This window comes from Hippocampus comes, unplaced genomic scaffold, assembly GCF_001891065.2.
Source record: "Hippocampus comes isolate QL1 unplaced genomic scaffold, H_comes_QL1_v1.1 scaffold106, whole genome shotgun sequence".
NCBI classification, from domain to species: domain Eukaryota; kingdom Metazoa; phylum Chordata; class Actinopteri; order Syngnathiformes; family Syngnathidae; genus Hippocampus; species Hippocampus comes.
Window position 1 is genome coordinate 698,818 of NW_017842055.1, and position 20,356 is coordinate 719,173.

At 46.3% G+C, this 20,356-nt stretch overlaps 2 protein-coding genes across 3 annotated transcripts in view; both read left to right on the plus strand.

Moving 5' to 3' along the window:
• The first annotated feature begins 313 nt into the window (after window positions 1-313).
• On the plus strand, window positions 314-7,308 carry ahcy (adenosylhomocysteinase). The gene is made up of 11 exons (XM_019860500.1): window positions 314-461; window positions 2,522-2,712; window positions 3,279-3,354; window positions 3,697-3,849; window positions 4,217-4,329; window positions 4,445-4,652; window positions 5,414-5,501; window positions 5,766-5,883; window positions 6,266-6,388; window positions 6,526-6,597; window positions 6,843-7,308. The coding sequence occupies exons 1-11, from the start codon at window positions 434-436 to the stop codon at window positions 6,972-6,974; spliced, it is 1,302 nt and encodes a 433-aa protein (XP_019716059.1). The 5' UTR covers window positions 314-433; the 3' UTR covers window positions 6,975-7,308.
• Window positions 7,309-15,923: 8,615 nt separating this feature from the next.
• The window catches only part of asip1 (agouti signaling protein 1), a 10,628-nt gene continuing 6,195 nt past the window's right edge, over window positions 15,924-20,356 (plus strand). Inside the window, exons 1-2 of one of the 2 annotated variants that reach the window (XM_019860505.1) lie at window positions 15,924-16,123; window positions 18,468-18,744. The gene's annotated coding sequence lies outside the window, so the exon portion shown is untranslated. The remainder of the gene's footprint in view (window positions 16,124-18,467; window positions 18,745-20,356) is intronic. The other variant, XM_019860504.1, reaches the window with a different exon arrangement.

Consider the following 20,356-nt stretch of genomic DNA (forward strand, 5'->3'; position numbering starts at 1 on the left):
TCTCGGTGGGCGGCCATTTTCTCGCTTGCTGTTGACTGAAAATAACATCATTCACCATAAAAGTAATTGAACACCGCCGTTAAATTAAACGTGTCGTAAAAAGCGATTAAATGAGCTCAAACTCTCAATTTTACACACCCAACTGGTTGTCGCATCCATAGGCAGCACCTGAACGCATCAGTCCAAGGGGCGTCTCTGCTCCACCTACCCGACCAATCACGTCACATGTATTTGGGGCGATGTGCTCCTTTAGCCAATGGGAAACCATAATTCGCCCTCCAAGCAACGCCCCCACGCTTGTCAAGCACCGAGGAAGCGTCCGCGTGCATAAAAACCACGGCGACATGATTGGGTTCCTCCTCTCCGTGCCTTCTCGTCGGCCAGGCTGCTGCCACTTCCTCCAACTGAGCTTGACCAACACAAACTTGCAACCATGTCTGAGAAACTTCCCTACAAAGTTGGTCAGTCTCGAATTTAGCTGTTTAGCCGTCCTTTTTAAGTCGACTTTTGCGCGTGCGGTGATGTGTGCTTTATGCTTAGTTAGCTCGCTAGCATGAGCAAGTGGCACAATACTACGAGATCAGAAAAAGCTTTTTTTATGCTATAAAATCACATTTGTATCGACCTGATTTCTTTACACGCTAGCATAAACGCTCCATTTGTTGAATTGTAAAGCGTTTTTGTATTGAGGTCGTGTTGGAGTATTATTTTTGAATTTTTCGGGGAACAGCTGTTTGTTCCATTCCGCAGCGTGTGAATGATTTTGAAACGAGTCGTGACGTCGAGGCGAACAGTCGCGTTGGATTCCGGATGTTGTAGTTTCTGAGTGAGGCTAAGCGCAACGGCTCATTTGCATACGAACTTCATCTCCCATGAATCAGCGCGCCATGCTCCCTCCCCGGCGTGATTGACGGCGGCAGACTGTCGTAATGCCGCACGTGCTACCACCCCCGAAATAAAAAAAATCAAATGAAAATGTAAAATATTGGTAAATATAAATTTAGCTATTCATTTTCCTGACATGATATCAACAATTATACCTTGAAAGTATATTAAAGTTGGTAATAATGGAAACTGATTTGGGTTAAAGGCACAATCAATAAATGGAAAATATTTATCCGTTTACAGGATATGAATTAATGTATGCGTGACCTTTTTCCTACTTTCTTATATTGTAGATATTTGTATTGTTTTGTTGTACGGCAAGTTCAAAATTAATTCGTTTTTATTTCATTTGAGTAAACCTATAGGCTTATTTCTGAAGCAAGTTTATGATTTTCAAATATTTTATTACAAGTACTTTCTGCAAATATTTCGTATTTATCTACTGTTTCCAATGTTATTGACAACTGCCATTAAAGAAATACTACATATAAGGCCACTGCCGTCATTTCATGTTAGGTTGCCTTTTAATTGAGTCTTTAAAATGCAAATTGTAATGAATAAATTACATTTTTGAATTAGCACAAAAACTGGCGCCGACGTATTTGTGAATGCATCTGATCGTTTTGCATGTTCTGGAGTTTTGAAGAAAAAAAAAATGAAGTCATTCCTACCTCTGCACGGCAATGTCACATATAGCGCGGGCATAACAAAAATCTGTCAAAAGTATCAAGTAAGGTGAAAAATGTGCGTTGCTCAACAGCATGCGGTCAGATAAGAGCAAAGGGCCAAAGTCCACACTTCCGTCAAGACAACCTTGGTCCATGCGTCCGGCAACCCCGCTAGTGATTGATTTACTGCCTGTCAATCTGTCACTTGATGTTCTCCAGACCTTGAAAGAATTTTCCGTTTTGCTACTGGTTATATAGTGTGATATCAAAATATTGTTACTCCACATTTGCAGCTGTGCCCTTCCGTAGGAGCAAAGCTTTGTCAGCAACAACAAAAAAATTGAATCATTTAAAAGATAAAAAAAAAATCTGCCAACGTATTGCTCGCGCGTGCATGAGTTGGTGAAAATTTTGTTGCATTGGCTCAAATTTCAGTCACAAAATACCACAATTTAGGGGCAGTCTGGTGTCCCGTGTTAGGAAAATTATTGTTAGTTCGAGCCGTAATTTGGACATTTTTATATGAAATGTCTTTAAATTGAGAGGTGTCATGATTAAGCAACTATTTTGAAGCTTGAAACGTTTAAAGCCGTTGTTGTCCTCCATACAAGCAGATTCGTTGACTTTGAGTTGAATCAAAAAGAGTCATTTGCAAACCATCTATGTTTACTTCTGAGAATTGCATTTTTTGGGGGGGTGGGGGTGTTATGAGCCAAAACAGCAAGTGATTCAAGGTCTATTTGTGTGTTTTGTGCGTGGTCAATTTGAAATAACATCCTGTTTTTCAAGAAGGGGATACAAATTTTGCGATTAATCCGATTCATCAATTAATCACCCCCCAAAAGTGGCAGAATGTGGGCTCCCTCACGTGGTATGTCAAGGAATTCCTTCCATCGTACAGTTGAGTTGCATGTGAGGATGTGATGACCCGCTCACTTTTATTTTAACCCCCGCGCTCCGTTCCTCAGCTGACATCAGCCTGGCCGAGTGGGGGCGCAAGGCCATCGACATCGCCGAGAACGAGATGCCGGGCCTGATGAAGATGAGGGAGCTGTACGGCGCCTCCAAGCCTCTGAAGGGCGCCCGCATCGCCGGATGTCTGCACATGACGCTGCAGACGGCCGTGCTCATCGAGACGCTCGCCGCGCTCGGAGCGGAGGTCTGTGCTCGCTCGGGCGATCCCTCTTCTACGGCTGCGTTTGAGCCTTTGCGTCTGCCTGTGTGTGTGTGTGTGTGTGTGTGTGTGCCGTGCGTGTGTGTGTGTGCGCCGTGCGTGAGGCCTTTTCCGGTCATGGAAGCTTCATCTCGGGTAAAGTGTTTGCCCCTTGAGGCGTTGCAGCTCAGCCGTCCATGTTGCAGCTGCGTCATAAGGTGGCAGAAAGCAAAAAGGCGGTCGGTCATCTGCCCTGGGTCGGCACAACAATTAGGACTCGGCGTCTTGTTGACCGCCAACATATTCCAGTTGCGCTGCACGCACGCATTTGGACATTTCATTGGTTTGTTTTTGCTCAGAAAAAATACCACGTATGTCTGTAGTTTTTTTTTTTTTTTTTTAATGAGGCCTCATAACGTGACTTTTTTTTTTTTTTAACAGCTGTTTTTCACCCATCTGAAAATTTCCACAAAGGAAACTTAACATACGCATCACTTTTTTCCTCCATCTGACCTGACTTGATTCTTGTCTGAAGTGTCTCACTATTTTTTCCCGCCCCCCCCCGCCTGCAGGTTCAGTGGTCCAGTTGTAACATCTTCTCCACTCAGGACCACGCTGCGGCCGCCATCGCCAAATCCGGCGTCCCAGGTAACCTCAAAAGGTTTTGCTTTACATTGTTCCTCCACTGCATCGTGGATTCGCAGGCCAGTATTTTGTAGGTCAAAGTGAACCCCTGCATATTTGCCATTAGGCATAAGCAAATTCACCTTTTCATCGATTTTTACTTCTTTTAAAGCCACCCATGGATGGTTTTTTTTTCCCCCGCCTGAAAAATGTAACTTTTTTTCAGGGCATTTATGAGGAGCCTTAATTTGTTGCGGATTTTTGCTGTTTGGCCTGGTCTCCGTCCCACACGAATAACGGCTGTCCACTGCATGAATGCATGCACCCCATGACAGCCACTTTTGTACGCCGCTCCCTCCCACGCAGTGTACGCATGGAAGGGCGAGACGGACGAGGAGTACATGTGGTGCATCGAGCAGACCATCTACTTCAAAGACGGACAAGCCCTCAACATGATCCTGGACGACGGGGGGGACCTCACCAACCTGGTCCACAGCAAGTACCCCAAGCTGCTCCAAGGTGAGTTTGGGCTTGAAACGAGGTCTTCTCAAACTGAAGGAGTTCATGTGACTAATAAAGCAAACGAATATTATACTCCGACGCTTTACATCCACTTGCGTGCATCTCAAACTGAAGGAGTTCATTTGTGTCATAAGTCACTGAATAATAAAGCAAAGGAATATTATACTCCGACGCTTTACATGCACTTGTGTGCCCCTTGGGGCGCCGCAGCTGTGTCAGAAGGCGGCAGAGAGCAAAAGGCAGTCGACCGCGATGACGATGCCGCGTTTTATTGAGCGCCGTCGCGCACCCGTTTGGGTCTCCTCCGTGAACGCGGATTCCCGCTCGCTCGTGTATTTACGCGTGGGGGGCGTGTGTCCGCCAGGCATCCGCGGCCTGTCCGAGGAGACCACCACGGGCGTCCACAACCTGTACAAGATGATGAAGAAGGGAGAGCTCAAGGTGCCTGCCATCAACGTCAACGACTCCGTCACCAAGGTAACAAACGCCGCAGCGCGTCCAATTTAATGTCCTCCGATTCCTGACCGTTCTCGATTTTGTACTTGCGCGTAAGTCGGGTGTGATAATGCTAATGCCGCTCGGTTGGTTTTAGAGCAAGTTTGACAACTTGTACGGCTGCCGCGAGAGCCTGATCGACGGCATCAAGCGCGCCACCGACGTGATGATCGCCGGCAAGGTGGCGGTGGTGGCGGGCTACGGCGACGTGGGCAAAGGCTGCGTGCAGGCGCTGCGCGCGTTCGGCGCCCGCGTCATCGTCACAGAGATCGACCCCATCAACGCCCTGCAGGCTGCCATGGAGGGTGAGCGGTTCGCCGCGTCACCGTCGCTTGGGTAGAAAGCCTTTCGGCGGTAGTTATTCGGAATTCTTCCTTCGTTAAGTCACAGTGTCCCATCACCGGTGAGCTATTTTTTAGAAGAGACCCGTAGGCGACTCGCGTTGTCCTTGGGGCTAACCGGGGCCTGCTGTTTTTATTTCAGGATAATGCTTTACAAACGACATAACAGAAACACGTCCGTGCGAGCGTGCCCCCACTCATCCCTGTCAGTGTAACTGCTTATCTCTCCCCTCTCTGCTCAGGAGAGGAGGAGACAAAAAGCTGCTGGCCTTCACTCATCTGAGGTGGCTATTTTGAGTGACTCCCTGTAGGCAGCCAATCATATTTGTGCATTGGTTTTGCATGCAGTTTGCAGCACATAACAAATGACCATAACACGCTAGTAGTAAAGGGGCCACGATCAAATGTTTTGTATCGTCTTTGCGAGATATAGCGTCGAGTCTCTCAGCTCTGTCGTCAGGTGTTGGCTGGCTCATTTCACATCTTTGAATAGAATTCATCGTTACCGTGGTCACATGCTCGATTGTAAGAGGGTGTGCAATGTTTCTTTTTTTTTTTTTTTTTAACTTCCATTTGAATTTTGCCCCCCGCTGTTTTCATTCAAATTATAAGTCGCAATGCAGAAAAATGATTTATTTGGAACCCCCTACCCCCTTTGCCCCGTATCACAAAAGCCAGATTTGATCCGGGGTGTGCACACTTGTCCTCTGCAATGTACGTTGCAGGCTTTGAGGTGACCACCATGGACGAAGCCTGCCAGGAAGGAAATATCTTCGTCACCACCACTGGCTGCGAGGACATCATCCAGGCACAGTAGGTGCAATTTTAAATTGTGCGCGTGTCATGAAAAATGGCCGACACTTCCACTCCCGCGCGCGCACACAACTAGCAAGTCTCCACTTAGGGGCCGAAACACGGCAACGTTTGATTCCGCCTGACTCGATACGTGCTGATTGTAAGCCAAATCAGTCCGGACCAACTTGGGTAGCCGTCCCGAGTCACAGCACCAGTTGTCTCCCATGTGACTGTGTTGGTGTTTTGCTTACATTTTTTTTTTCCCCCCTCCACCCCCGACAGTCACTTTGAGAGCATGAAGGACGACGCCATAGTGTGCAACATCGGACATTTTGACTGCGAGATCGACATGAGCTGGCTCAACGCCAACGCCGCGGAAAAGATCAACATCAAGCCGCAGGTAAAACCAACTGAGATTACAATAATCAACTCAGACATAATATATTCTTTGTCATCTGGAAAGAATTCATAACGGCGGCGCAAAGAAGCTCAGGCTGTGTATCTGGAAGGCTGTTCTACTGCCCCCAGGTGGCCACGGAAGGAGCGGCACAATGCCTCTTAAGTTGAAGCCACACATTTGGCAGATATTGTTTATCGTTGTTTTACATCGTATACTGTACGTAGCAGGAGTCTTTTTAAAATCACAAGTTTTCATGTCATTTGCATTGAATGCAGCCAACGTGGTTAAAAAAGGAAAGAAAACGGGGCGGACGCGAACGGCAAAAGAAAAGTGGAGAGCGTTAAGAAATGCTCGTTTTCCCTTTGTGCGCCGGCCGCTGCAGGTTGACCGCTACCGAATGAAGAGCGGACGCCACATCATCGTGCTGGCCGAGGGCAGGCTGGTGAATTTGGGCTGCGCCATGGGACACCCCTCCTTTGTCATGAGCAACTCTTTCACCAATCAGGTGCCTTGCCACATTCTTGCTCTTAAATCAGGCTCATTTAATAACCGTAAAAACATTTTTGTTCAAAAAAGAAACAGGAAAATGGATGAAAAGGAGCCGTATGCATATTACATTGCTTCTATCTGTTTGTGTTTCAGGTTCTGGCTCAAATCGAACTGTGGACTAACACTGACAAATATCCCGTGGGCGTCTACTTCCTCCCCAAAAAGGTCCGACTGCACTTGATGCTGCGTGATGTTCTCGAGTCACATTTTTGGGGGAAAACTAACGAGCTGCAAATTGATCGTGTTTTCAATACAAAGAATCTTTATTTGTATCGCGCTTTCACAACGAGATGTTGCGTGGAACCCAACAAATGTACTCAAATGGATTCAAAACCACTAAAGATGTACTTGGCGGACTTAATTGGGTGATTCTTTTCATGTATGTTTTTCTTGTTTGTGTATGCTCGCAGTTGGACGAGCAGGTGGCGGCAGCCCACTTGGACAAGTTGGGCGTGAAGCTGACCAAGCTGACTGACAAACAGGCCAAGTATTTGGGCCTCCCTACAGAAGGACCCTTCAAGCCCGACCACTACCGCTACTGATCCCGGCGGCCGCCGGAGAAAGCGTCCCGCTTGGGCGGCTCTGCTGTCGTTTGCTCTCCCTAATGGAATCGGATGAACCCTTCCCCCCGTATGGACCGTTAGCATTTTTAGCTAGCTAAGCACTTGCTGTGGCCTTCTTCCAGTTAGCACTTCGCGCTCACTAAGACCACCGCTGGGTCGGTCCAGTGAGGATGGATGACATGATTCCTGGCGAGGTTTTAATCTTTGACTGTAATTAATTTAATTTGACTTGACCCCTCTGCAACTGCGCCGACTCGGTCGCTCGTCAACATTGCGATGTTGCTGATGATTGTCAACAATAAACATGGTGACTTGACTTTTGTGTTCACTACCAAGGTGACTGCACATTTCATTTGCCTTAAAAGAAGGCACAGAATCCCTTTTTTTAAGGAGCTGTATACGTTTAACATCCCCACCCAGTATGTTTAGAATTTTTAGTACCACGGTGCCTTGACTTATGACAGGCTTGTCCTCTGAGCCATTTGGGCCATCTCCCGCTGGAAGCCACAAAACCATTTTGAGATTTGAAGTGAGGATAACTGTATTTCTTTAACATGGGTCTAAAAATTAGAGTGTGGTGTATTTCTAAAATCCTCTGAACCTCAGCGTGGGGTCGGGACGTCAGGATCTGGACATCATTCGGTATTTTTAGTGACCCCAAAAAGATTGTCACCAAAATCTTCGCATAGAGAGTTAGGTTTGAAAAACGAGCAAACTACAATAATAATGGAAAAGGTATTAAAAAATGGACGTACCATGTGTATGCATACAGTTAAGAGGTATTTGTACATAATTACAACTTGTCACCATGGAATGAAAGTACCCTGCTGACGTCACGCAGAGTATATTTATGTCCAGCAGGTGGCAGTGTGCGCTGTGAAATGTCAGTCACGAACCTAGATCACAACGTCATTTTGAAATATTACTCTTATCAAATTAATTGAATAACTGCACCCCATTTTAAAAAGTTCTTTTTCGATTATTTTTTTTTAATTCTTGAGAAAAAAATCCAAATGTACCAATTTGTGTTTTTTAATATAATTCGGGTAATGGATGGATGGAAAAGTCAAAAACATTTACTGTCTTATTTTATGTTCTTGTTTTTTTTTTTTAATGTATCACTGTATTGGCAAAAAGCAAACATTTTATTTTCGATTTTTATTAGATATGCTTTGTTAAATGTTTTATTTGAAACACTCAAAACATAAATATTGGTATCCGTTTTTTGTTTAATTGAAAAAGTCGAAGGGAACATGGACTGTCTTGTTTTATGTTATTGTTTTTTTTTTTATGTATCACTGTATTGGCAAAAAGCAAATATTTTATTTTCGATGTTTATTAGATATGCTTTGTTATTGTTTTATTTGAAACACTCAAAACATTAATATTGGGATCCATTTTTGTTTAATTGAAAAAGTCGAAGGGAACATGGAGGATGAGCTTCAGACAAGCCTTTTAAAATAAATAAATAAAATCTCCGAACAGCATCCCGTGGGACTCCATTGAAAAAGTCGAAGGGAACATGGAGGATGAGCGTCAGACAAGCCTTTTAATATAAATAAGAAATAAAATCTCCGAACAGCATCCCGTGGGACTCCACTTCAATGAGAACTCTGAATCTGTTCGTGATAGTGAACTCATGCTGCTTTGGAAAATTGCAAACCGACCGACTGGGCCCGGCCTCGAAGGCAGACGTCTTCAAGTCCTCAAATGGACTGTCATGCTGTTTGCGTTGACATCATAGATGTGTGAAATGTTGTCCATCGAGGCATCCATTGCAGTCGGGCGACCCCTTATCCGGGGTCCTTTCTCAAGGTTTCTTTCTTCTTTTTCCCAAATGGGCTTTTATTTTTCCCTTGCCTGGCGAGGCGGTTTGGATTTGGGACGTCGCCGACCTTTGTCAACAGGGGGCTCGTGAAGTCTTTTGCGACTCTTATGTGAAACAAAGCCGCTTTACTTGTTTTGCCTCTTTGTTTTGTTTTTCATGTCGGAAAATGAAAAGCACGATTACGGTATTGCTTTAATGTGTTGTCCTTCCTGTTTCTGCACAGACGAAATATCCCTTTTGTTCTTTGTTTTATTTATCTTTCAAATATTTTAAGGTTTGTTTTAAATGAGTTTTTAATAAAATGTAGAGACTCAAAACCGAATCCCTGTTGGGGTGTCACAAAAGTCTCGTCGATTAAAAGTTCAACACGCTTCACGCGAGACTCGTGTTGTCTCTTTTTTGCATTGAAGCAAACGGCAACTTTGCAAAATCAGCGTCGGTCTTGACATGTTTGCAAAACCGTCATCTTCGGTCAATGCCCCCCCCCTCCCCCCAAATAAATAACAAAAAAGAATGGAGCGGAATCTAGTTGCCTTCCAGCGTGTCGAAACGTTGTGAATCTTACCAACAGGTCAAAAAAATACTATTTAAAATCTTATGGTGTCCAGACCCTGGAACGTAAATTTGTCACGTGACGGAACATTTTGTGGTCAAGACGCATTAGAAATAAATTGGTGGCTCGCCGCGTTCACATCCTCCGTGAACGCTGGCAACTCAAAAAATCTAAATCAAAAAAACTGGCCTCAAAAATGTTTTCACTTCAACTCGAGAAGAAGAGTTGCTGATAGTGCTCACACGCACTATTTACGGGGAACAGAGATGCTTGCTAGAAACTATTTATTAGTGGTACAGGTGCTGTTTTGTAGGCAAAAGCGTTGTCGTAACTTTCAACTTCGAAAGAAGGCGCGTTCGATTTTGCTCTTCAATCGACCCGCACCCGGTAACTGCTGTACTTCATGCCCACAAGCAACGAGTTCGTGAGCACTCTCGAACCATTTTGTGCACACAATGTAGCAGTTGATGCCAACAAAAGTGGTTCCTCGTGCATGCATTCCAGTTACAGTGACTACACAAAGTCGTTTTTTTTTTTTTTTGTTTAAATGTCACATCTGGGGCTCCGTAGGAACCCCAAGCGGGCCCTTGTGTAAACCCTAACCCGACCTGGACACCCTTATTTGAAAGCCTAATCTGCTTTAGAAGTCTGTCAACCCGCGGCTGGCTTTGGAGCGAATCGCCTTAAAAGTGGAACCGAGCTGTTGTGGTCTGTTGACGCAGACGTCGCGAGCTAGCAAAATAAACTCCAAACATCCAGACCGCCGCCTGACTTCATACACGTGCAAGAACACACTCGTCAACGCGTACACGTCAGTCACCGCTTTGTGCGCACAAGCAAAGAAGCGGACAAGAAATCAACACACACGGGTTGACACGAGAAAAAAACATGACCCGGTCGTGCTTTTGTAGCCATCTTAAGTTGTCCTGATTCAAATCAACGTCGATTCAAACTTGCCGTGCGATTTGACTTCACGGCGCGGATCAGATGTCGCGCCCGCGCGCGTGCGAGCGAGGCCCGAGGACTGCAGCAGATGTCACTTAGCTCATTAGCTCGCGAGGTGAGTTTGGCGAGAGCTAAACGAAAAACATTTGCTCGCTTGACGCGATTGGAAACACGTTTCATCAAAGTGTGGCTGGGCAGCGCTTTTGTTCTTTGGGGCCGGCTGGCTCCGGGCAACGCGCGACCGGGCGGCGATCCTCGCCAGACACTCGATCGCTCTTCGTCGAGCGCCTTCGCCCGTCGAACACGGCGGGGGGGGGAAATCGCAAACTTTGAAAGCGAGTCGTCCTGGCGGGCGACTGGTCAGCAAGTCCGCTTGACGGTGCAGAGGTCACGGGTCGGATTGTGCGTCTTTGGAGGATTGGCGATCATTTGGGCGCACTTGCGAGCCCTGCTGCTGTGTGTGTGCATGTGTGTGTGTGTGTGTGTGTGTGTGTGTGTGTGTGTGTGTGTGTGTGTGTGTGTGTGTGTGTGTGTGTCAAATGCACTCCACAGTATTGACTTTTGAGGTCAAAATGACACGACAGTAGATGTTTGCTTTAAAAATAAATACATGTACCGATAATTTCTTTCGAGGACCCATTTCGAAATGTTACATTTGAACGGAATTTTATTTTGTGTTCGAAAATGGCCCACTTGAAAATGTTTATGGACAAGAAAATCAGGTTTGCTCTTATTCACAACGTGAATTTAAGAAATGAAAAATGTTGGTTAGAAAAGAGGAAAGCGATTGTTGCATGGTGTTTTCAAATGTTCCGTTTGATAAAATCCTCGCTTCGGGTCTCTGGGATTAACCTGCAAAATTGCTTCTCAAAATGAAAAAGTTGCTCCTCATATGAAGTCATTGATCAGCAAAACTGCTTCTCATGCAAAAGGTCATTTTGAGCCTCAGTGCTAAGTTTGATTTGAAAACGCTGAATTGTGAAAACGTCGCACACATGCAGCTTGTTTTCATTCCAAAACGAGTACCGAGTCACAGCAAAAACTTCCAAATGCTTTTCGCATTTGGAAACCCTACCTTGAAATCCGAAGCTTTTCCGGAAACTCTCATGAATCTCAAAGCCTGCCTTAAAACCCTCATTTCGAAAGCCAACCAAGAACACTTCATTTCAAGTAAAATAAATTATTAACGGCTTGGGATTGTGGTCTGGTTTTGACATTTTGTAAGAATAAGTGAAGGCCGCTATGCAAAGGGTTTTCTTTTGGATCAAGTCTAAATGATGCGGTGAAAGAAAAAAAAGCTCACTCGCACAAAAATAAAGAAATGAAAAATACCAGCACGGTCACAAAGTAAAGGAAGGAAATCAGCGACTCTCCTCTCCCTGTTTTTCTTTTCACTATTACGTGACAAACCAGAAAAGTCAACAGAAGGAAGACACTTTTGAGGGTCATCATAAATGTGTGGAGTCAAAATGCCGTGTCAGCATTTGGAGGCCCCACAAAAACGGACCGTAAACCGCCATCACGTCAAACCGTGGATGATTAGTCCGAATTCACAGGAGATGAAGGAAACCAATCGACACCTCAGGCAATTTCCAAGAATCGAACTTGAGTGGAGTCGATTCGCCCGAGCTCATTCGATGAGTTTCCCGCCGGCGATCTGTGGAGCTGTTTCAGTCCGTCCTTCTTGAGCGACGGTGAAACGTGAAGAACGCGACACGTGAAAACGACAAGCGGCGTTGAACATCATGCGGACGAGCGTAAAAGTTGACCAACTCAGCGGCTAACTGGCTAGCGCTAGCCCTCAACGGCTACAATACATCAGCGTTTGAGCCAAACAACACAGCTAACCGTTTGGCGCGAGCCGGCCAGCTTGATTGAAAACGACCTCGCGGGGAGAGCCGATCGGATCGTCGACAGCCTCGTATTTCACCCTTCGCACGAGGGATGGAAGCAATTAGGGAGCTATCCAAGTTGAAATTGTAGCTGGGATTATCTTCGATTAGCACCAAATCACAGCCGTGATGGATGGAGCTCGACATCACTCCCTCTTGTGTGATGTCGCCGACGTATGGAATAAGCACATTCGGATAACTCGGCGCGACGAAAAACAAAAACCTCGGCGTCCCTGTTCTTAAAGTTCCAGTCAAGTGAAAACAAATGCCTTGGAAATTAGACACATCGCACTGAATAGTTTTGCGAAGCTTGACAAATTGGAATGGTTAAAAAAAAAAAAAAAGCCAAGTGACAGCATGCTGGAGCCCATCCCAGCCGTCTTCGGGCGGTAGGCGGGGGACACCCTGAACTAGTTGCCAATTTTGGAGTGTCCCATTGACCGATGGTGCATGTTTTTGGAATGTGGGAGGATAACGGAGTACCCGGAGAAAACCCACGCAAGCACCGGGGAGAATATGCAGACTCCGCACAGGAAAGCCGGAGCCGGAATCGAACCCTGCGCTTCTGCACCGCCAGGCCGACATGCTGACCGGTCGGCCGACATGCTAACTGGTCGTTCGGCGTGCTGCCCAAAATGAAAACGTTTCAATTCAAAATTTTGAAATTCTTAAGTTCCACACTTTATGATTGTCATTGAAAATAAGTGGGTTCTTGAGCATTTACTGATTTTATTTTTTTTTTGGGGGGGTGGATGGGCAACCCCCATTTTTTGGTGGAAAATAGTTCTAAGCTGCATGCTGCTGTATATCCCAATTTATTCCAGAATTTTTGGGGGGGATGATAAACAACATTCCGGTTCTTCGCTTCCTCGTCTCTCGGCCGTTCGGTTTGCTAAATTTGGGCAGTTCAGCTTATGTTTTTTTTTTTTTTTTTGGGGGGGGGGTCTTCCCCCATCTGTCTTTTGTCTCTGTCACACTAAACTTGAGTGGTTTAATTTGCTTCTCTTGTTTGTTTCCTTTTCTCATCTGTGTAGTTTTGACCTCGCATCTCTTTGCGCCGTTTTGTTTATTCTGCTCGTGTTTCCTCGTATCAAGTTGAGGACTGGAGTCATTTACCATTGTTGAACTTTCCCATTTGTTCTTTTTTGTATTACCCCCTTTGTTTTTTTGGTTTTTTTGGGGTCCGGCATCTGTTCCTTGTTGCACTCTGTCCGTCTATTTTGCTTTGTCCTGGTTTATGTCTGGATTTCTTTGCGTTGTACCGTATTTTCACGATCGTACGGCGCACCGTATTAAAAGGCGTACTGTCAGATACGGGCGCTATTTCTGTATTTCACACATGCACAAGACGCATCGTATTATCGGACGCATGCACGCTAGCGTGTGTTTTTAAAAAAAAAGGCAGCGGGAACAAAACCAAGTTCGGTTGTACCGTATTTAAGTGTTTAACATGTACTCACGTTATTATTATGATTTTTTTAATCAATCCGTCGGTCCTAATCTACCGTGTCCGAAATGAACAGCTGGGCAAGTTCACAATCAAACACGCCAGGCTCCCCCTCGCGTCATCGTTGCCGCGCGGCTCCCCAGAAATGTGCAAATTGCCCCTCTTCGGGGCTGTTTTTACACAAAGTCCCAACTTCATTGGAGCTCGGCTTTGGATAATGTCTTCAGAACAAACTTTGAAATGAAATTGAGAAGGTCTCAAACGTGGGCCTTTATGCTCTCAAAAACAAGGTGTTGCGCTAGCTTTGCTAATGCTGGGAACTAAAGAACAAACAAAAAAAAAAAGGCTGGATTAATAATAATAATAATAATAATACATTTTATCTATAAGCGCCTTTCAAGTTTAGCGAATAATAACTGAAAAAAAAAAAAACGCTTTACCCCCCATGTTTAAAAAAAAAAAAAAAAGATGAAATGGAGAATTCACGAACCCCCCAAATTGGTGGTTTTCGTCTGGCACGAGACAACGCAGCGGCCACAAATCATTCTCTGAACTGAAAGCTTCCCACGCGAAAATGATTTGCATCTGATTGTATTTGGACATGGTCATTAATGCTCCCCGGTTCCAGCTCTACCTTATAAGACCTTGTCAAGATCATCGTGTTTCATTTTGGAGTCACGCGGCCTGGTACTAAATGCCACCAAATCCCATTTCGACTTTTCCACTGTTGACGTTTGGACGAAAAATTAACGTTTGGGTCTTTGACAAAGCGCCCCAGCGATTTGTCCGATGACGGCGCAAATCTGAATTAATCCCACTGATGTCAAACATCTCCAACATCTGGAACGTCGCGTTCATTCCACCTCGTCGTCGATCCGTGTCCAAACGTCAATCCGTGCCGACAAACCTGCGACACTTTGATCAGCGAGCCGCATTCTTAACCACTCGGCAACAACCAGAAATGCATTCTTACGTCATATAATCCAGGCCCTAAACTTCACCGTCATGTTTTCGACATATTTTGGGACCGGCAGAGAAACGAATAAAAACAACCGATTCAAAATATGACTTTCCTTTAGTCACGCTTCAGTGGTTCTGGTCCTTTGCCGCATGACGTCAACTGTTATGACACGGTGCTGTCAAGTGTCGTGGTGTTGCTGCGCATTGTCAGCTACAATTTAAGATGACTAAAGTGCCAGTTAGCACGCGGTCGGTGTCCGTGCGTTACTCAAGTCAAGTCAAATTGATTTCTGTAGCCCTCAATCACAGAAAAAAAGTCTCAAAGCGCTTCACGTGCTCGCTGCTCACAGATATAATCCATATTGCCTTACCTTAAACGCCCACGAAGGCAAAACAGAAAGATTAAAAACAAAACAAAGAAAACAATCAAAGTAAGGATAAAAAACAAATAAAGGGGATTGCACAAAAACATGGAATATAAGTGTCTCAATTTGAGTCTCGTGACACGAGCCGTCGATTGCCCCCCCCCCTTGAGATAAGAGTGAGAAATTGAGTTGCAAGTGCACTTCAGACCCCCTCGCCAGGTGGCGACAGCAACCTTCACGATATTCAATTCGCATTGGTTTCCTTGCAGTGGAAGCGCAAGACCAGTTGGTGGCACTAATGCGCCTTTAAGCGGCTTTGACAACCGCCACCGAAGAACAAGGATGCACAAAACGTTCGGCGCGGTCCGCTTTCTGCTCGCATTTTTTCGTTTTTTGCAGGTTAGGGGCGAAGCAAAAAGTTATTTGTGATGCTTAACCCTGAAATAGTGTTGAATGCAAAAAAATAAACACATGTTGGTGTTTGTTTTTTTTTTTTTGCGGGGGAGCGGGGTATGAATTGGATTTCCCTTCCTTCCAATGGTGAACGCGGATTTGAGAGAAAAAAAAAATCATTTGGATTTACTTGACTTCATTTTAACATCGGTTGCGTATGACCCAAATGTGTTGGGGAAGGATTTATCATTTGTTTATTTTCAAAGACGAGAGGAGAAAGTGAGATCAGTTCACCACATTTTAATCACTTGCAACTGAAAACAAAACGGTTTTGCTTACGAGCGCGGTCACGGGATCAATTAAACTCAAATCTCGAGGCGGCACTGTGTCAATCCTCTTTTGATCATTCTGAACACGATGATTATGATTTGTCTTGACATCAAAGGTTGCCTAGCAAATGGGATTTGTTTTTTTTTTTGTAGTTCCGGCGCACGCAAACGTCATCCAAGCGACGTATTCAACGTCACGTCAACGCTGACGCAAACAGTGCGTCGAAAGTCACTTTGTCAACTTCATTTTCTGCCATGGCTGATGTTCACGTCCTGAATAGCGGCGGAGGAGCTCGCCCTTTCTTCAGCAGACAAAAGTTTCCACGAGGAACCGAGTCGCAGTGGCCCCCTCGACTCGTTAGTTTCATTCTGAGATTCGAGCGAGCTCAGACAACAAACCAAACTTGGATCTCAAGGTAGCAGTCTCGCTCGGTGCCGTTTTGCTCTCAACTCAACTGTTATTTATGGAGCGTTTGAAAACAACCCCCGCCGTCTCCGGTTGCGCTGCACATTTTACACGAGGGGTTCACGATTAGTGGAGCGCAACCGGAGGACGGAAGCGGGCCCCAATAAGCGACACGTCGGACTGTCGTGCGGCTTTGGACGCTGAAACGAACACAGCGCGGCGTCCGCGCGGAGAGCCCGCGAGTGGTCGCCCCCCCCCCCTGCCGCCAGTGCCACTTTCGCGTTTGCTTTCGGGGCGGTGCACGAACAGCGCGTCCCTGCGACACTTTGGTCAAGAGGGAAAAAAGGCCGCGTATCAAATTCGCTCCAAAGAGTGAAGTCGACAGTGAATATTTACATTCGTTTCCCCGCGAACCAGCGCAGTGTTTCTTCGAATCAAAGCAACAAACTTGGATCCAATTTGGAGTTGGTCAACTCGAGAATATAATTCCATTTTTTTGCTCATGTGAAAATGGCCTTTCCTGTATTGTATTTTCAACAGAGAAATAGCAGTTTTACAGAAGCGTCTCTTGTATTGTACCGCAACTTCCACACGTTCCCCCTAAACCGAATACAGCTCTGCAAATCGTTGCCATCAATGTCAATCATTTAAAATGTCAAGTTGTTCCATCTTATTGTGCTTAGTTGTTTTTACGGTTTCGATACGGTCAAACGAAAGAACATACTTTTGACAGTGTAAATATATATTCACATCTTTTGAGTATAACAAGATGAAGCCGAGAAATGCAATGAAATTAGTGACGGACACAATGTTTGAAGGAACAACAAAGAGAAAAGAGCAAAAAAAAAAAAAAAAGCAAATCTGCCTTGCGTTTTGTTCAAGAATTTTTTTTTTTCATTGCCCTCGGGGAAATGACATTTTATCTTAGTTTGTAGTTTTGTTGTTGTCTTGAATGAAAAGAACACTTTGTCTTAAACACAACAGGGTGATTTCATGTCAACAAATGGAGCGTTGATTGATTGGAAACGTTCTTTGTGGCCTCTTAAGATGTGTGTTGGAGTCACCCATGGAGTTATCGTCTATTTGTGACATATTGAAGGACCAGCATGCGGCGTTTTCATCTTCGCTTTCTTTTCCCTCTTGCATCGATTAAATTTCGCTGAGCTTTCTATTCATCCTCACGTTTGTTTTTTCTTACATTGCTCATTGCCCCTCTACATGCCAACGGTCTCGAGCTCGGGTCTTGACCCGGACGGTGATTTGAAATTGGCCCGGCAAATTGGTGCCGTTGTTCAATGCAGCTTCTTTCATCTTAGGCAGCTGGCTAAAGTCAAGCCTCTCCTTTCTCTGGTGAGCACTTTGAAACTTTTGTCACATCTTGGCTGGATGACTGCCTCGGACTTGACTTTGGAGTCAGGGAGTCCTCCATTAAGCGTCTCCAGTTGGTCCAAAATGCTGCAGCTCGCCACTTGACTGCTACCCGTAAGAGGGAGCACAGAAGTCCTTCACCGGCTCCCCAGACATTTGAGAGTTCTTTTTAATGTCCTGTTCTTTGTTTTGCAACCTTGAAATGGCCTGACCCCACGTGACCTCTCTGAGCTCCTCCGCTCCTGCCCCGGTGCCCCGGGTCAGCTATTAGAGGTACCGAGATCTCAGTGGAGGCTCAGAGGGGATCAAGCCTTTTCCATTGCTTATCCCTATCTTTGGAATGAATGCCTACTGAACGTTTGGCAACGTTCGGCAAGCACCTTGGCTGTCCATCTTTAAAACTCATCTCAAAGCTCATTTTTGTTCTTTGGCTTTTGACTCAGCGAATGACTTGATTTTTATTTGGACTGTTTTTGCGCTTTCGACCGTCTTTGTTGTTCGTTTGTTTGTTGTTCTATGAACTCATTTTGCTCCATGTCCAGCGGTGGTTGTTTTAAAGCGCTCGACAAATACAGACGAGTTGAGTATATTGTCACCACAGACAGACGCGCGGGGCTGCATGTCGATCTGCGTAATTGTGATGGAGATACTCGTGGCTTGAGAGGCTTGTAAATGTCACGTGAATTATGGCTTTTAAGTGCTTCGCCAACGGTCCGCGTCACATCACGTCAACGGTTCATTTAACATCGCCCACAAAAAAAAAAAAAACAACCAAAACGTGCTGCCAAGTCACGCGCATGTGATAATAAACGGCGGGGACCCAACGTCTTTGGAATGTCGTTGGCTGCTCTATTGTCATGTGAACGTGATGCAAAGTCATGTCAATGGTGCGTAAGCGATGGCTTTCATGTCCGTGTCAAGAAGCCTTTCCACCGTGGGGCCGAAAGCCAGGGTGTCATCGTAGCGTGTTGTTGCCGTGTTTGCAGCGTGTTCCCATCTGTGGTCTGCATACTCCCACCACCCCACCCCGCCCGGCCCACCCACCACCCCACCGCCGGCTCCAAACCTTCCCGGCGGATTGTCAGCTGAGGGGCGAAGGTAGCCGCCGCAGACGCTGAGCTCGGATTCAAAAGCGCAATGGGAGGATACCGGCGGGACATTTGGGGAACGGGCGGGCGAGGACGGACGTGACCCGCAGCCGGCCCAGCGGTCCGACCAGAAGAGCAGGAGCAGCGCGGGACTTTCAAAGACGGCGCGAGCGAGGTGAGCTCACTTGTACGTACGCGTCACGTATGGAAACATTTGGTCCAAACGGATGAAACATCCCGATGGTGACAAAAGATCGCCTGACGCTTTTGCGACAAGTTCCCACGGTGTTCCGGTCGCACCTTGACGGCTTTCTCCCATTTTGGTCTGGCACTATTGCGGCTCCTCCACCAAAATCGCCACCGTTTTACGTGTGGACCGCTGCCGGATTATTTTACGCTCCTTCATCTTGTGAGAAGATCCGGCAGCGTTCCGGCCCCTCCGGCGCACGTTTGTGCTCCTCCGGCATTGGCGGAGCAACTTTATGGCTCATTTGAAGGAGTTTTTCTCTCCGTTTGGCAGCAAGTGCTGGCTGGCACAGTTGCGGCCCCTTACGGCCACGCTGCCGGATTATTTTGCGCCCCTGCGGAGCGTTTTCCTCTCTATTTTGCGAGAATTTCCCGGCACATTTCTGACAATGTTACCATTCGGAATGAAGAAGCTGTTTTTTTTTTTTTTTGAGAAGTTCCAGCAGCATTCCTTCTCTTGCGGCCTCTGTGGTAAGACTTTCGGCTTTCCTCACCTTTTGTAGCTCCCCAGCTGGAAACGCTGACAAGATCGTTTCAGTTTTTCGGGCCTTGTCGCAAGTCCGCGCGCTGGTCTGGCAAGCGTCAGGAATCGTTGACGGCTGCCGGGTCGTTTCAAGCCGCGTTGAGACGTTTCGCAAAACGTCTCGTCGAGGGCTCCCAAACACTGAATGCTTCCAGGAGGCGCAGCCCTCGGATATATTCAAGGCGCCCCCCCGGCCAAACTCTTTTCAGCCGCCAGATCCTTTGAAAGGTTGGTGGAGAAATTTCCACTCCTCTAACTGCCTCTTGAAAACCGCTTTCGATTGTTTTTAAAGCCCCTCCGGAGTGATTTTTCTCTCGGTACCGTGAGAGGCGTTCCGGCTCCACTCGCAGTCGGATTGCTCCGAGCGCCTTTTTCTCTCCGTTTTGGGAGTTTCGGCCTCCTCTGGTACCTTATGGCCCGGCCTCCCTGCCAGCTCAAATATTGACGGCTGCTTTATCATTTTTGAGAATTTTTTGTTTTTTTTTTTCCTCCGGCAGCGTGCCAGCATCTTAAAGGCTGGGCTTTTCCTTTTGGTCGAAGTAGCGGCAGAGTTCAGATTCCTGCGGGAGCGTTCCAACTCTCTCTCGTGCCAACTTTTACGGCCCCGCGGCCGGGATGGACGCCGTCCGCCGGGATGGTTTAAAGCCCCTCTGAGCCACTTTCTCTCCATTTTTGCCACGCGCTGCGGCTCTCCTGGCACCTTTACGGCTCCCCAGGAAGCTTTTGACAGCGGGCCAAACGTCGCAAGCTCCTTTTGAGAAATGTTCACCCCGTTGAGGCGACGAGCTCCGTCAGCGTCGGGGCTCCTCCGGCGCCCTGTTGAAAATGTCGACAGCAGCAGGATGCTTTCAAGCACGGGACGCCTGCCGCATACGCGAGCTTGTCCGTTCCTCAACTGATGCTGAGGTTTTAATAAGCAACTTTATTTGAATTGCAAATACAAACAAAAAAACAAAAACAGCATTTTTTGAAAAATTGTTAAAAAAGCTGACATTAAAATAATTCCGACTGCAGAATC

What these genes read in the sequence shown, in the direction of transcription:
- ahcy (XM_019860500.1), top strand. Translation starts at nt 434, where the DNA reads ATGTCTGAGAAACTTCCCTACAAAGTTG. An exon ending in TCAACGACTCCGTCACCAAG is followed by an intron (nt 4,330 to 4,444) that starts GTAACAAACGCC and finishes GGTTGGTTTTAG; the next exon opens with AGCAAGTTTGACAACTTGTA. An exon ending in CCTGCAGGCTGCCATGGAGG is followed by an intron (nt 4,653 to 5,413) that starts GTGAGCGGTTCG and finishes TGTACGTTGCAG; the next exon opens with GCTTTGAGGTGACCACCATG.